Raw genomic sequence first — 16,136 nt, forward strand, 5'->3', positions numbered from 1 at the left:
CATATGACCTCCATACAGTAGACTAATGTCCCGACTGGTTCAGGAGTCTACCACCGCGGCGCTAATTTTTCCCATCCATCCAGCCTGTGGATATTAGCATGAGGGGTGTTTCTACCCATGTCCTTGAACGCTACACTTTTTCACCGGGGTAATAGAAAATATATAACTCAATCTCCAGACAAATATCAAAACACCCACAACGACAACTACTCCCACTTTTAGCCTTAACTATCCACAGCTCGGCAGTCTAATTTGCCGCCTGATTGATCACCACCATGCTGATGGAAACCTGTGACTAACCATATCTACACCTGCAAATAATGTCCCCAAAGAGACCGGCCCATCAGTTCCCAAAAGGCTCTTCCCAGTTCTAGTCTATGTGTATGGTGTGGCTTCATCGAAGGCAAGGGCCATGTTAGCGCCCTCCATGATACAGCAAAGAAGACTGAGCTGGCAGCTCACGAGTCCATGGATGTGGTGGTTGTACGCACCGCAACCATTTCCTGTAGAACACTGTTGGGACAGCTTCCTGCGGCCACATGGGGAGATGGCGCGCAGTTGGATTCGGTTTGCTAATCTACTCCCGCCAATGCCTGGTGCAAAGCCATACGATCTAGAAGAGCGCAGCTTCATGGTTTGTGATATGCTCCAGGGGTGGAATGTGCGAAGCAGAGCGGAGGATGAGGAGATTATCCGGGATGGCCCGTGGGGTCCCCGGCGGTACCGCCACTGGGAAGTCTTGAGTGATGAGCTCAGAGGAGCCTTACATAGTGCGGATGGGGTTGAGTTATAGAATGAAAGGATTGAGGCGGCGAGAAAGGTGTTGCTGGCATTGGATATACCGGAGGCTCGTGGAGACCAGGTATAGCTTCATATGAAAACAAGAATAGTCTGGCGGCCTCTATCCTGTATTACTCAGCCTGGGCTTATACATAGTTTAAATACCAGAGATCTTGCACAATATCCTATTCATAGTCATCTTACATTTCTACCTACCTAGGTAGGTAGACATGCTCTTGATTCGCTAAACACAGGATCTCTAATTACATCAAACCCCAGCTGTTATATAATTTCTTGAAGACATACTCAATAGGTTATCCTATCTTCACTCCCTTGTTCATTTTCTTAGACCGAACTCCATATCAACTCATTAAGGGCTGGATGTCAGTACCACTCTTCTCCCCAGTCTCTATCAAATTGCTTTTTGGACGGACAGTTTTAATACCAGTAGTTATTCCTTTGCATCTCTGCCTATTGGTGTTGGGCCTCACGACGCAGTCAACAGGCTTCGTGCTTTCATGGGCAGAGATGGCAAGAAACACCTGCTGGTATTAAAACCATCCGTTTAGAAAGCAATCCAACGAGGACTAGAGGGAAGAGCGGAACTGGCATCCAACCCTAAATGAGTGGATATGGTCTCCTTAGTTCGGTATAGCAAAATGTGACTGAGAGCAGAGATAGGATATATCATAGGTTATCCCTCAAATAACTTAGCCAGGATCTCCATTCCACGCCAAGGCACATGGACACTGTCAGCAATATCATCTCTAACGAATAAGGGTCAGATTCACCTCGGCTGATAACTCACTGATGTAAAAGAGTAGAAATGTAAGGCCACCGGAATTGAGAGGTTGTGAAGATGTCTGATATTTCAAACTATGAGCTTAGGGAGTCAATTATATATAACAGAATGTGATATGAAACATGAGTAAACTTGAGGGGCTCTAGACCATGTTGGCTAACCGAGATTTGCGTTATATGGTAACCTGCATATCCTCATTAGGCTAGAGTAGGCAGTTGCAGTTGATATTCTGATTTGTTTGCACCGAACCCGACGGGATAAGGCATAATACAGGACATGATACGGGACTCAGTTCTGTCCTTCACCCTTGAAATTGTGCTGAACTATGTATTTCCAATCAAAAGTCCATGCTTGGAGCTATGTATGTACCTATACGCACCGGATTTTCCCTGGCGCGTGGGGCTTTCCTATTTGATCTGCCGCCGCTTTTATGAGGGTGCTCAGGCTCAGGCTCACTGAGTAGATGTCAGCACGGACTCATCTCAGTGATCTGTGCTCCCGAGAGGTTTGCAGGGTTTGCTTCCTCGCGGTGCCTGAGGCAAATAACTTTCTGTGGCCTCAGGCCACTACATTCTGTCGGAGCATGAAGACCGGCATACCGGAGGATTTAAAGGTTAATCCTACATGTTTTGTAATTTATGTTATATAATCAAGGCTCAATATAAATTGCTAGGAGAGCCGATACGGAAATACAGAGAGAGTTGAAAAACCATTGATTGGACCCCCTATTTTACAATACAACACCATTCGACAGTTATGAGCCCGGGTCGCACCAAAGAAAGCATTACTATTTGAGATATAGTATCTGGCACGTTGCTAGAAGCACCTTTCTACCCTTGAATTAGCAATTGTGAAGCTATTCAACCCCTGAATCCAGCAATGGAGGCAGTATCAATCCTCTCCGCCATGAAGGGCGAAAAACTGAAGGACTCGCCGCAGTGCCTCACCTGGTTTGTAAAGGCGCAGCTACATGCGATGCAAAAGAAAGTTTGGGATCTATACAACCCAGATCTGATTCTATCGTTGACGACGACGTCGATAACAACTTCGCTAACAAAACGACCCGAACCTCTCTAAGAACCGGAAGAACCGGAATACCCCAAGGACGAAGATAACACAAAGCGAATAATCTAACGAGACAGAATAGATATATATAAAGTGAAGTACACTAAGTGGGAGAAGCAAGCAAAAGGACTAAGTGATATCAATAAATATATCCTTATACCTTGATTTAAAATATCACCTAGCGTTAATCATATATCGTACTCCGTATAATAGGCTAGTATATCTGAAGGCTCGATTTGCTCGATTAACGGCGTACGAAGAAGAGATTCGTATAAACTAGAAAGTCTTTGCAATACAAAAGCTATCAGGAGACATTAAGCAATAGCTTTAAAAGTGGAATTCACTAAGAGAGGAAGCTATTAAGGATCCATGAGCGTAGGTAGAGCTAGGTTCTGACTGGCTACTATAGATCAAGAATACTAGCAGTACCCCTCTTGTACTTCATTCATCCTTCTAGGGGCGGCCTGTGGCTGCGGTGGCCAGACAGTCACACTGTCCTAGTGAGGACTCATCTCATTGGCTTATCAGCATGCTGCGGTAGTGGATTGCTGCAATGGCTTTCATTGGATGACAATATAACAGTGCCGCGAACCTCTGGCGCGTGTATAGCGAGCACGTCGATATAAAGAGCCACGAGAATCCTCTTCTGTGAAAGAAGAATCAGGATCAAAGGATATCTATCTCTGCTTGCCTAACATAATTGAATAAGATTGCCGTCATAAACACTGCCTCTTTAGACTCTCAACATGACGCGACCCACATACGGTATCATAATTAGATTTTGCTCTCTTCCAAACAAAGATTGTTTTAATCCTAACAACTACGCAGAGTCTTGCAATCTGATATCGTTGCATTTTCCGTTAGTAAAAATCAAACGCAGCTCTCAATTCACTAGGCACTAGAAACTTTATTCCCAAGGAAAACTCTTAAGCCAGCGATGATCGAGGGTCTAGATAAAGAAGTCTTTAGTCGTTGTTGTGAGTTTGTGTACTCTAGGGATTATTCTAGCCCATTTCCTGTTCCAGGATCCCCGGGGAAGGATACGTCGCAGCCAGAAGACCATAAGATACAATTCCAGGAAGATACGAAGAGATAGGATCCTTCTAACTTAGGTTGGAACCTCTTCCGCCTAAAGACTCTTTCGTTTAATTATAATATCCTACTAGCAAACTTGGCCATACTCCGGGGCCGAGATCTAAAAAGGACCTTAGCAATAACCCTAACATGAGCTATACAGCGGTGTTTCTAATCCACGCCGAAATTTATCTTTTTGCAGTCAGAACAGGCTGGCATTCTCTTAGCGTCCTATCGTTCTATCGGTTGCTACATCAAAGGCATGACGTTGGAACGCCATTCGATGTAGCAAGGCTACTTCACACCAGTTGCACTTGAGTGGCTCTTCTTTAAGATGGATGGCATCACAGTGGCGCGTGACACATCCAGGATCATGGAACATCTGAAAACGAACCTTGTCCGGAAACCCTTTACTCGTGAAGTACTGAAAGCAAGCCTCTGGCTGCTTAGCGGTTTCAAGGTATTTTCTTGTAACACGCAAGGGCTTGCCGTGTACAGAAACATGCAACTTGCATGCGTCACTGTCATTTTGGGCATGCTGTAAATTCTTCAGTTGGACTGTCGGTCCAGCCAGCGGGGCAGATTTAGGAACTTTCTTCTTACACTGGCCCCTCAGCAGGCCTCCTTCAAGTTTATCTTCCATTAATAATAAACACAGCACGTCCGAAGGCCAATCTTCCACCTAATATTTTCAGCAATTCCAAAATTTCTTGTATTTCATATTTGATACACCATATTCATATGTATTTTTAAGAAAGGCGCTCATTCCTGAAGCCTTTACTACACATGCGTTCGAATCTCGATTGTTTTCAGAGAGCAAGGAAACAGCTTGCAATGGCTGGTGTTAATTCTATTGCCTTGAATAAGGGGAGAAAATCGAAGAGACGAAGAAAATGTCATCGCAAAACAACTTTAATGAAAAAGGTTTCCGAATATAGCAAGATGTGTGACGCAGATATATGCGTAGGCATTCGTTTGCGAGAGACGGGTCAGGTATATATTCTGATGGTAGATAATTCCGGGGTTTGGGCTTTTCTTGCCTCACATTTGGTATGCCATAAGCTCCGCCACTTACAGAAAAGGCGGCTAATTTTTAGAGCGCTTATTATCCCAGGCCAAGGTTCATGACAGACCAAGACTTGGAGAGGGCCATTGAGGGGACTGCCGTTACTGCCAAGTGATGGCAGGTGTACTATTGTCATCAAGTACTCCGCCGGTGATCGTCATCTATTTAGATTATAGCCACCTTCGCTTCTGGTGGTTCAGTATTGCGATCGAAAGAGAAGCGGGGACCTGCAGCGACCCACAGAAGTACCTACAAGTGGCATCAGGCGAAGGGACCTTCACGCATTCTACATCGTCCTCTTTTCACGATTTCAAATATTTGGGTTGAATTAGCGAGAAACAATGGTACTGTTGATTCGGTAACACGAGGGCTTTTCTCGAGATAATATAGGCGAATGCGGCGTCACCGATGAAATTTGAGTGTTGCCACAGATCAACAAAATCGTAATCCAATCTTAGCATTCCACCTAGTAACAATCAATTTATCAACAGTACCACGCTGACTAGGAGTTAAGCTCTAATAGCTAGGCGGGTTGTAAAATATGAGTGAATGATCCGGATATAGGACCAAATCTGGCAATTACTAGTTTACAATAATCCACGCATAATCGGAATTAAGGGCTCAAGATCGAAGCTAAAGGAGCCCAAGTTTTGTTGCATTTGAGACTTCTTCCTCTAGCATCCTCCGTGGCCACAAAGCCCGGACAGCCACAAGCTGTCGTGCCAGAGGTATTTTCGAACACAGGACTTCAATGCGAAAGTTGATTCCATTATCATCAGTCTGAGATGGGAGATATAAGCGTTGGAAATCAAGAATTGGCCGCGGTAAACATTGGTGATTGGAAAAGGAAAAGGAAATAAAAATAAAAATAAACCGAAATGCGCATGAAAAATTGGCCAATGCAGACGTGCTTTCCAATACCAAACCATATTCCACAGCGCTCCATAATCTTCAACTGTTCAGGACTTGATTCGAGCCATCTTTCGGGGAGAAATTTATGCGCATCTTTGCCGTAAACTTGTTCAAATGTATCACTCTCGCAATACATCCAACTGTGATTCCCTCGGGTACATGGTAGCCAAATATTTCCATGTCTCCCTTGGGAATGACTCGCTCCATATGCATCTGATTTACCGTCGCATACCTGAGGCCCTCCTTAATGACACCTTCAAAGTAATTGAATTTCAATAACTCAGAAAAGCTCGGGGGGTAAGAAAGTTTATCCCGGAGAGCAGCTTTGTCGATCTCCTCTTGTAGACGGGAGAGACAACCTGGGTGCTTCTAAAAGTAGTAGATTGTCCAGCTGAAGTTGTAGGCAGTAATTTCAGATCCAGCAAGAATACTGGGGAAGGTCAACCCAATAAGTCGGTTCTGCGGGAAGAGCTTTCGCTGATTTTTTCCTGCCTTGATGAAAAAGTAAAAAAGTGAAATAAAAGCCAGAGGATATTGAGAACTAGCATGTCGAGCTTTCAACATAGTACTACATAGTACGCCCATCACAGAATTACCGATGTTACACCTTAACCCACCAAACCTTCTGTCGCAGCTAGCTGATACAGTCCGGCATTGTATGCAAGAATAAGGCTAATCTACCAAGGGGAACCCAATCCAAACGGATGAGGTGAATTAAGTTAAAAGACAAAACGAACGGATGGTGCGAGGGCGCCTTAGGGAAAGGGGTTGGGAGTCCTGATTCTGGGAGTGTTGAGAATCCCCTACGTAGTACTCCACACAAACATAGAAATCAAGACACAAATGAAACTAACCCAGTTGCGGTAAGGGCCGCGGTGGGTCGGCGACCAATTGTTGGACTAGATTTCCCCCACTTGTTCTTCAAAAGTTGAATGGTTCCATGGGTGTGGTGCCGATCTGTTCAGCTGAGGTTCGGCAAGAAAATGTTGGAACGGAAAGTGGGGCACCACGCACTCTTGAACCTTCGAGACTTGCAGGCTTCAGGGAGATAAAGTTGGGGAGATAAAATCCGAAGTACCCCACTGGTATTGTAAATAAATCAGACCAGGTGGTCGGTATCCAGTATCCACTAGATAACATAGTGCAATACTGCATACTGTAACAAACAACATGTCAATACTCAGCTGAGGCTTGTCTATGAAGAAACTGGGCGATCGACATCTCCAGCGCTCAAAATAAAATAAAAAATAAAAGAAAAGAAAAGAGAAGAGAACATGCGAAATCAATTAGTCATAGGTTTGCTTGCTATTAAGTTAAATTTGTTGGCCTTCCAGAATATAGAATTATTTTCAACTTTTTGTTCATCATCACCACTCGGTACTGACTCACTATGACTGCATCTGACATCCAAACTGCGACATCTTGGGCGTCAACATCGTCTCCCATCGATGTCCTGATAAATAACCAAAAGACCCTTGAACCGGTAGCACAAAGGCGAGACTGGTCTTCTTTTATCGCCCAATGCAATCGGGCTCCCCGCTTGAATGAGTTCAAGCGTTTCTTCTCTGACACTGCCGGCGGCCGGTCTGGACAGCCACTGGAACACCCGCAGGTTGACCGGACACTGCTGCCAGAAGATGAGCTCCTTGACTGGATGATTCGCCTTCATGAGCAACGGCGAGGTCGGTTTGATCCTCACTACCACGCCAGTATCCCGTATCGGGTCGAGGAAGCATGTCGGCTGGGACGCGCGATTCTTCTCTACAGCCAATCTATTCCTCGACCACTTCACCTGTACTCTATTGGCAGCGCTGAGGGCACAATGGCCCGCACAGTGGCAGAATTAGGCCAGGGGCGTGTGGAAAGTCTGGCCTGCAGTCCTAATGTTGAAAACTATGAGAGCTTTATACTGCATGGTGACCCTCCGCATGCATCCTTCTTTGTCGGTCCTTTTCATCATCTGACCCGTGATGTTCTCCAATCCCGGCCAGACCTCGCCCGGTTCGCCTCCGGCTTTGATGTGATTATCGAAGACACGACTTTCCAAATGTACTCGCCCAACCGTGTTGAACAGATTGAATTCATTGCACAGAATCTCAGAGAGAATGGAATCGTCCTCTTCCTAGAGAAGTTTAGGCAGCCAGATATGAATGATTACCTGCAACGCGAGGAGCAGAAAGACCGGTGTTTCAAAGCAAAATACTTTGATATGGGTGAGATTGCCTCTAAGAAGAAGGAAGTTCTTACCTTGATGAATCAGAATGAGGTAACAATCGATGAGATGACATCCGCCGTCAAGCGACATTTCTCTCACTGCTTCATCACATGGAATAGTGGCAATTTCCATACTCTTATTGCGAGCAATAGCCTGGAAAACCTCAACACCTTCATGGCCGGTCTTGTTCAGCCGGCCGTGCCCAAAGAGTTTGTCTATGAAACATTGCCTCGCCGCCTATGTGGCTAGTATCTAACTTGGCTCAATGTATATAAATTCTGATGGGGTTTTGTGCAAACAAGCAAGGATGGGAAGATATGGACATAGCAAGTATATACTCGGAATATGTTTTACGTGGCTTTAATATGATATTTCAACAGCTGCATTCTCTGCTCTGGAAGGCCTAGCCGCCAGATAAAGTGTAACTACATAATTGTTTATTCAACGTCTTAGCTTGGACATCGCCCTTTTTACTTTACCCAAACCAAACAATAATTATGACAGCGATCCTAGTAGATATGGAGAACTGACAATCACGCTTTGCAGGGAACTTTTATTGGATGTTGATAATCTTCTTTATAAGGTTTCCACACCCGTACAAACAGGATATATAGGAATCGCATGACTACATACTCCTACCAGCCTTATAACATATATAAGGGCCGCGCCGTCTCATCAGATCAAGCTGTAGTCCGCTGAAGATCATGGTATAACCAGACATTTGGCTCAATGTAAACCGCGCGATCTTCTTCAACAAACACACACAATGGCACCAGCCCACCAGGAAATTGGACTTCAACGTAGAGTAGGTCTGAATCGAATTTTTCAGGCAGTGTTCTCCATTCGTCACAGCGCGTCCAATGCTGCCAATCGGCGATTCTGCCTTCTACCCTCATGCTGGTTGGAGCTACCTTGATGATCCGCCCCCCGAGACGGATGTGTTTCCGCAGCCAAGGGTCAAATGGAAGGACTCGATCTGGTGTGGCTGGAAGCTGCGGCCAGGTGATATAATCGGCCATGTCCACCGATGGGAATTCACTTTTCCGGGTTGGGCGAAGCGGTACGACAAGAATGTCTAAATTTTTGTTTATGGCTGTTTGCTTCATGGCTTGGATCATGGCTTCTGCTAGACCAAGTGAGCGTCGATCAGGACGGACAGTAATGGAGATGGCGGACAGGGCATTGGGTGGGTTTGTTTGTGAGCAAGCCGCATCAAAGTAATGGTTGCTTTTGTGAATTGGCGTTGCCGTGGCCGTTTTTAGGGACAGTCTTCTCCGGTACTGCTCGATGCCGCGAGTTAGGATAGCATCATATCCCCCTTCTGGTAGGCAGTGCAGGGCTTCTTCTTTGGTGAATTTCTTGTCGTCCAGCTCGGGAAAGTAGAATGGAATGGAACGGCCACAGGCCACCATCGTTTCATCCTCATGATTCCGCTCAACTATGGCGAACTGATACTCTGCTAGGCCCTCATACTCCGCCAGCCCTTTGGCGTATTTCTGGTAACAAGCGTCTTGATCCAGGAAGAGAGGCCACGCGGCATTGAGTGGGTGGCGGTCATCCTCGAATTGTTTCCATAAGTCCGGCCTGGACTTTGCCGTGTACAGTTGATATTTCTGCTTGTCAAGGGCTATATTCATGATTTGGACAACGGAATGATTGAGATGAAGCAATATGAATATTGCGGCCTGTGGCTTGGGGTAGGAACTGCTAGATCCTTTTTACATTTAATCACTGTCTAACAGATCAAGTACTAGTGATCCGGATACAGTAGCCCCAGTAAAAAGGATCCACCCATTTCCCATGAACATGTTGTCATGACAGGATTGTTCGATCTTTTTTTTTTCTTCAAATTGCGTAATTTCTTGTTCAGCTAGTTAGTTATATGGATCTGAGAAGAATACGCAACTACTAGCAGCGAGCGCTAAAGAACCCATAGTGGAGCTGTAATAGAATGTCATTATTACACTGCCTGGCCAGTACTCCGTACTGTATGTCGGGATACTTTTAGCGTGCAGAAGCGCGAGCCACCGAAATTTTAGTATTTTATAGTATTTAACAACCAGGCATTCCTACAATTACTACAGCAGCCGAGAGATTATCTAGCAATTTACATAGATAGTTAGTATGTATATGCGTGACGAGGCAATAATTAAAATATGGCTTCCAGGCATTCCGATATACTGACCAAGCAGTGTAAATCTTTTAATTAATCACAGATCATCTAGTCAACAGAAGGGTAATACTGTGTACTGTCACCTGTGGTAATGGCCATGGAGATGGTAGTGGATCCCAGATTCATCCTAGTATACGGAATATACGAACACTAATCATTACCTTCCAACAATAATCTTTATGACGGTGCCATCCTAGTTCCATTGGCTATGAATACCAACCACCTGGTAACTTGCGTGGCAGCCAAAGTGCAAGAGAACAGAGCTGAAAAGAAAAGAAAAGAAACACAACAGAAGAAAGAAAAAGAAACCTGAGCTGGTTACTCTCTGCACGAACAACCTGTATATATAAAAAATAAACCAGAAAAAGAAAGATGAAACTGATCATCCTAGCAGTGTGGGAACTCCAAGATTCAGAGCGGATCCGTTGTAATCACGGCTTGGAATTAGCGAACTGCCAATATCGGTTCTTCAATGACGATCGATCAGCTTCAGCCGTGCCAAAATCGGCCCCACTGGTGGAGAATTTACTAAAGGACATTATAATTTGGAGATCTGGGTTTGTGGTCAATTTGTTGTCCTTGATTCTGAAAAAGAGCCCCGCCCCTACAACTTTTGGAGGGAAGAAAGATCCCAGTTTCAACCTCCCTTGGAAAGCTTTATTTTATTTTATCTCTTTTTGCTATACGATCGCTGTCGCAATGGCCACTAATGGGATCTCTCCAGGCTTGACTGAATTCAGTACACCCGATTACTTAAATCGGAGCACCCACAATGGATCGCTGGCTGCGCAGCATTCTGCAGTCGCTCCATTTTCGCTTCTGAATATTAAAAATGACATTGAGCTGAGCCAATTGCGAGAAAAAGCCGCAGATGTATGCCATGCGAAGCCAGAGGATGTACAAGATATTTATCCTTGCACAGTGGTGCAGGAGAGTCTTTTTGCCCTCTCTGTGAAGAGCCCCCACATGTATGTCGCCCGGTATCTCTACCAACTTCCGCAAAATATCGATCTGGACCGGTTCTACGCTGCTTTCCAAGCGGTCATTGAGGCCCATACCATCTTGCGCACCCGTGTGATCCAGATTGAGACTGGTGAAGCCCTGCAGGTAGTGATCCGACAGGGAATCAACCTCCCTTATTCGGAGAATCTGAGAGATTACCTTGATCATGACATCCAAAAGGCTACTGAGCTCAGCGCGCCTCTTGTGCGGGCTGCCATCGCGAAACATGAGGATGGCGATCACTACTTTGTTTTTACCTTGCATCATGCTACGTATGATGACTGGGCTCTAGCATTATACATGAAGCACATCGAGAGCGCGTATCATGATCTCGCCCTTCCTTCTCAGCCATTCTCGCGCTTTACCCAGTATTGTCTTGAGTCGAGCTCAAAGACAGCCAAGGAATTCTGGCGAGCAGAGCTGACTGAGAAGAAGATGGCACCTACAACCTTTCCTGCTCTGCCCTCGGACACTTATAGTCCTGCTGCCACCAAGTCTTTGATCCAAAATACTGATCTTGACGTCCAACTTGATTTTGATCATGCCTCAACGGTCATTGAATTGGCCTGGGCTGTTATGATGGCTCAGTATACTGACTCCGACGAGATTGTATTTGGTGTGACGGACACCGGAAAGCGTGCCCCAATGCCAGATGTGGCATTGATGAGTGGTCCAACAATTGCGACATTCCCCTTGCAAGTACGAGTCCAGTGGGGGCAGAGTATCCGGGAGGCTCGGAAGGACCTTCATGCTCGACGAGCCCAGATCGTTCCATTTGAGCAGCTAGGGCTACACAATATCAGTCGATTGTCAGCGGATGCAGCTGCAATCTGTCGATTCCAGAGTCTCCTAGTTTTGCAACCACCTCGACGCGATGACTATGAACTGTTTAATGAAGTGACAAATGAATTCCAACTTGAGAACCACGCTACTTTCGGCACCTACCCGATAACCCTGGTGATTGAACCCGGACCTACCTCCGTTAGTGTTCAGGCCGTGTACGACGATAAGATCGTCCCCGAGGCCCAGATGCAACGGATCCTGCAGCAACATGCGTACCTGATGAAATGGATCAGCCAAAATTCAGACCTTTCTGTTCGGGATATCCCGGCCCTGTGTCCAGAGGATCGCAAGCAGCTCCAGCGATGGAACCTTCAATCTGGTCCTCAAGGAACCTTCTGCGTTCACGAGTTGATTTCTCGACGGTGTTCGTCTCAGCCAGAAGCTCCAGCTGTCTGTGCATGGGATGGTGAGTTCTCATACCGGGAGCTCGATTCTATCTCGACAACTTTTGCGGCCCACTTGCAACGAACAGGACAGATCCAGCCTGATGTGGTAGTTCCCTTGTATTTTGAAAAAACTCGGTGGACTGCCATTGCCATTCTGGCCGTGATCAAAGCCGGAGGGGCATTTGTTCTGCTGGATCCCTCGACTCCCTTCAAACGATTACAAGGCATCTGCGAGGATACCAATGCTCCCTTTGTGATTGCTCCGCCAGAACTGGCTCGCAGGGCTGAAGAGCTCGTGGGAAAGGTTGTCGTGCTGGATGACAAGGCAATTGTCTATAGTCTAGCTGATTATGCCCCCACACCTGTTCAACCGAACAATATCCTTTATATTGTTTTCACTTCCGGGTCCACGGGGAAGCCAAAGGGCGTGGTTATCGAGCATGGTGCCTTCTGTGCCAGTGCGCTAGCCTATATCAGCATTTCTAAGATGTCCCCAGAGACCAGGGCATTGCAGTTTGCCTCATACGCCTTCGATGTCAGTGTGACCGATCATCTGGCTACTCTCCTCGCGGGCGGATGCATTTGTATCCCATCCCCCGAGGATCGGATGAATCGAATTGCCGACATTGTGTCCGAGTTTCAGATCAACTATGCAGATTTCACGCCTTCTTTCCTCCGATCCCTTGTCCCAGAGGACTTCCCCACTCTAAAAACTATTATCCTGGGGGGAGAAGCAATGTCGAGAACGGATATTGAAACTTGGTGTCCCCGTGTCCGCTTGCTCAATATCTACGGACCAGCAGAGTGCTGTGTCTTGTCAACAGTTCAACCAGATGTTGCTACCCAGCAGGATCCCTTGGATATTGGTTTTGCCACTGGTGGTGTTTGCTGGATTGTAGATAAATCGGATCATACCAGATTGGTGCCCATCGGTGGTGTGGGTGAGCTGCTAGTTGGCGGTCCAATTGTTGGTCGGGGGTATCTGAATGATCCGGAGAAGACAGCCCAAGCCTTTGTCCCGCAACCTGCCTGGCTGGGAGAAGAAGAGACATCTGGTCGCGTATACAAGACAGGCGATCTTGTCCAGTATACCTCCAGCGGATCGATACGTTTCTTGGGTAGGAAAGACATGCAGGTGAAGCTGCGGGGACAACGAATTGAACTGGGCGAGGTTGAATATTACCTTCGCCAGTGCTTCCCGTCTGCGTTGGAGATTGTGGCGGAGGTTGTGAAGCCCCGAGTGCAAAATACCGCCATTCTGGCCGCATTTGTTCTTAAATCGTCATCTACATCCCCTCGAGAAGATCCTCTTATACTCCCGGATGAGGCGTTCCAGGCCGAACAAGCACAGGCAGAGTTGCAACTACGAGATCAGCTGCCCAGCTATATGATCCCATCTGTCTTCATTCGCCTGGCACAGCTACCGCTGACCGCCACGGGAAAAACAAATCGAAAGCTGCTGCGTGAACGCCTATCGGATCTATCTCCTGCTGAATTCGAGCAGTACACGTCTCTGGGAACTGAGAAACGCCGTCCTGCTACTGACCAGGAACGCTTAGTTCATGTGCTAGTTGCGCAGCAATTGGGGCTCTCATCGGAGTCAGTTGGCATGCAGGATTCTCTATTCCGAATTGGAGGAGACTCAATCACAGCGATAAAACTGACCAGTATCATGGGAAGCCATGGATGGAAGCTTACTGTAGCTGACATCTTTGGTAATCCTAGACTTGAGGATATGGCGCGTGTGATGAAGCAACAGACAAACACCCCACTTGATCCGATTCAGCCTTTCTCTCTTATTGGTAAGGGGATTTCTGTCGATGAGCAGGAAGAAGCGGCTGGCAGACAGGGCAAAGTGACCACACCTATAAAGGAGTCCCTGGCTAAGTATGGCATTACATCTTTTGATAATGTTGAGGATATCTACCCTTCTCGTGGTTGCCCGGGGTGGATGATGTCCAGATATGATCGTGAGATTGGATACTATCATGTGCGGGTTATCCTTGAATTACAACCAGTCGATGAGTCCGAACCAATTGATCCAGTCCGCTTTCAAAAGTCATGGGGGCAGTTGGTGGCCCGCCATCCTACGATGCGAACAATTTATGTTCCGGATCAATCTTCTCTTTGGGGCTTTGTTCAGGTGGTCCTAAAGCAGGTGGTGCCTAATGTCGAGATCATTCAATCGTCTGACTCTCAGGTCATTTCTACGCTTCGACAGCATCTATCCAGTGATTACCAGAGTGATAAGAATCTCCCGCACCGTCTGACATTGGCCCAGACTGAGTCAGGAAAACTCTTTGCCTCGCTTGAAATGCATCACGCCTTCGTCGATTGTGTGACACTGCCCATTATGGAAGCAGACATGAGATCCTTGTACTGTGGGAACCAGCTACCGGCACTCCCCAGGTATCGTGACTTCATTGCAACAGCATTACAGGGCTCAAAGTCCGTTAATAAGAGTTACTGGACCGAGTATCTGAAGGATGCTCCCAAGTCTATTTTTCTGCCTGCTTCGTCATTAAGTGGCCGGCTTGGTGACTGTAAACACCTTGAACTTCCGCTAGTTCCATTAAAGTCTATCAAAGACTTTGCTCGATCTCAAGCATGCACAACACCTACTTTCTTCCGAGCACTATGGGCCGTTGTTCTCTCAATACTTCTCAACTCTCAGGATGTGACCTTTTACTACATAATCTCAGCTCGGTACTCATCCGGAGTTGAGGCAAAGAACACGATAGGAGGCTACCTAGAGATCCTCATGGCCCGTTTGCGTGCAACAGAACATGTATCTTTCGCAGAGATGCTCAACATTGCCCAAGAAGACTACTCTCAATCCATGCCCCATCAATTTGCCGCCCTCGACACGGTTGAGGCGCTCGACCTATCGAAACACTTCAACACTTACTACAACTATCGCCTTCGTACCGGCAATCAGTCGACGGGCAATGAAAGCGCGTTTTATTGGAAGCAACATGACCTGATAGCTGACTCTCCGGTAAGTTACCTTACTCTATTCTGAATTTTTCTTTCGCATAACAAAAGACTTGCTAACATGAGCGGATAGTGGGATATCAAGTTCGCCATCAATGAGTTTGACGATGCAATTACTGGCACCTTCTCTCATTGGGACCAAAGACTCTCCTCGGAAACCATGGAAAGGGTTCGGGATCTCTTCACGCACTGTCTGTCGCTTGTTTTGACAAACCCAGACATCATGCTCTCCCAGATAGCTACTGAGACTAAGGGTTGGGAAGTTACCAAGTAGGGCTCGAAAGGAGTATTATATCCCATGTACATTGTATAATCATAAATGAAACTGATATACATTTATACCAAAACAAGGGATTGGGGGGGAGCACTTTGGCTCTAAACATCCTTGTCCTGCTCTTATACCAATGTTCCATTTCTTCCAAGCAAATTTTGTACCTTGGATAGTAGCTACTTACTTGGAGTTTAATTCCTATAATGGCTACTTAGCGCGCGACTATGAAGCCTTAGCCTTCAGTTCTGGCTTCATAATCTCCACGAAGAGGGCTTCTGTCACACCCTGGATCTCGCAATAGTACTGAACCTGTAACCTGTGAGTCAAGCCTGGAAACTACTAACCTGTGACCCTAATCCAAGGACGCCGACAGTAATGAGGTGCTCATATGAGCCAAGGGTGCCCGAGAACGCGATAAGATAACAAAGAGAGCAGCAAGACCAGAGAAGTACGTATACTTCTTTGATTAAGCGAGAATGTGCAAACAAGTGTATAATGGTCAAGAGAATATCGAATGCTTGGTAAATGTGGATTCATGACTTGTATTGATCAC

At 46.3% G+C, this 16,136-nt stretch overlaps 4 protein-coding genes across 4 annotated transcripts; 3 read left to right on the top strand and 1 right to left on the bottom strand.

Moving 5' to 3' along the window:
• Window positions 1-427: 427 nt before the first annotated feature.
• N7455_008867 (uncharacterized protein) lies at window positions 428-793 on the top strand (the record flags this gene model as incomplete). The annotated part of the gene is made up of 1 exon (XM_065605997.1): window positions 428-793. One exon carries the CDS (start codon window positions 428-430, stop codon window positions 791-793), a length of 366 nt encoding a protein of 121 aa, XP_065460946.1.
• Window positions 794-7,089: 6,296 nt separating this feature from the next.
• Window positions 7,090-8,163, top strand: N7455_008868 (class I SAM-dependent methyltransferase; the record flags this gene model as incomplete). The annotated part of the gene is made up of 1 exon (XM_040960303.2): window positions 7,090-8,163. One exon carries the CDS (start codon window positions 7,090-7,092, stop codon window positions 8,161-8,163), a length of 1,074 nt encoding a protein of 357 aa, XP_040809211.2.
• Window positions 8,164-8,594: 431 nt separating this feature from the next.
• Window positions 8,595-9,551, bottom strand: N7455_008869 (uncharacterized protein; the record flags this gene model as incomplete). Its single annotated transcript, XM_040960311.2, has 1 exon — window positions 8,595-9,551. One exon carries the CDS (start codon window positions 9,549-9,551, stop codon window positions 8,595-8,597), a length of 957 nt encoding a protein of 318 aa, XP_040809264.2.
• Window positions 9,552-10,786: 1,235 nt separating this feature from the next.
• N7455_008870 (non-ribosomal peptide synthetase) lies at window positions 10,787-15,586 on the top strand (the record flags this gene model as incomplete). The annotated part of the gene is made up of 2 exons (XM_040960308.2): window positions 10,787-15,316; window positions 15,386-15,586. 2 exons carry the CDS (start codon window positions 10,787-10,789, stop codon window positions 15,584-15,586), a joined length of 4,731 nt encoding a protein of 1,576 aa, XP_040809234.2.
• Window positions 15,587-16,136: the final 550 nt, after the last annotated feature.

The sequence above is a fragment of the Penicillium solitum genome (genome assembly GCF_028829755.1).
Source record: "Penicillium solitum strain IBT 25940 chromosome Unknown utg000005l_segment0_segment0, whole genome shotgun sequence".
Lineage (NCBI taxonomy): Eukaryota > Fungi > Ascomycota > Eurotiomycetes > Eurotiales > Aspergillaceae > Penicillium > Penicillium solitum.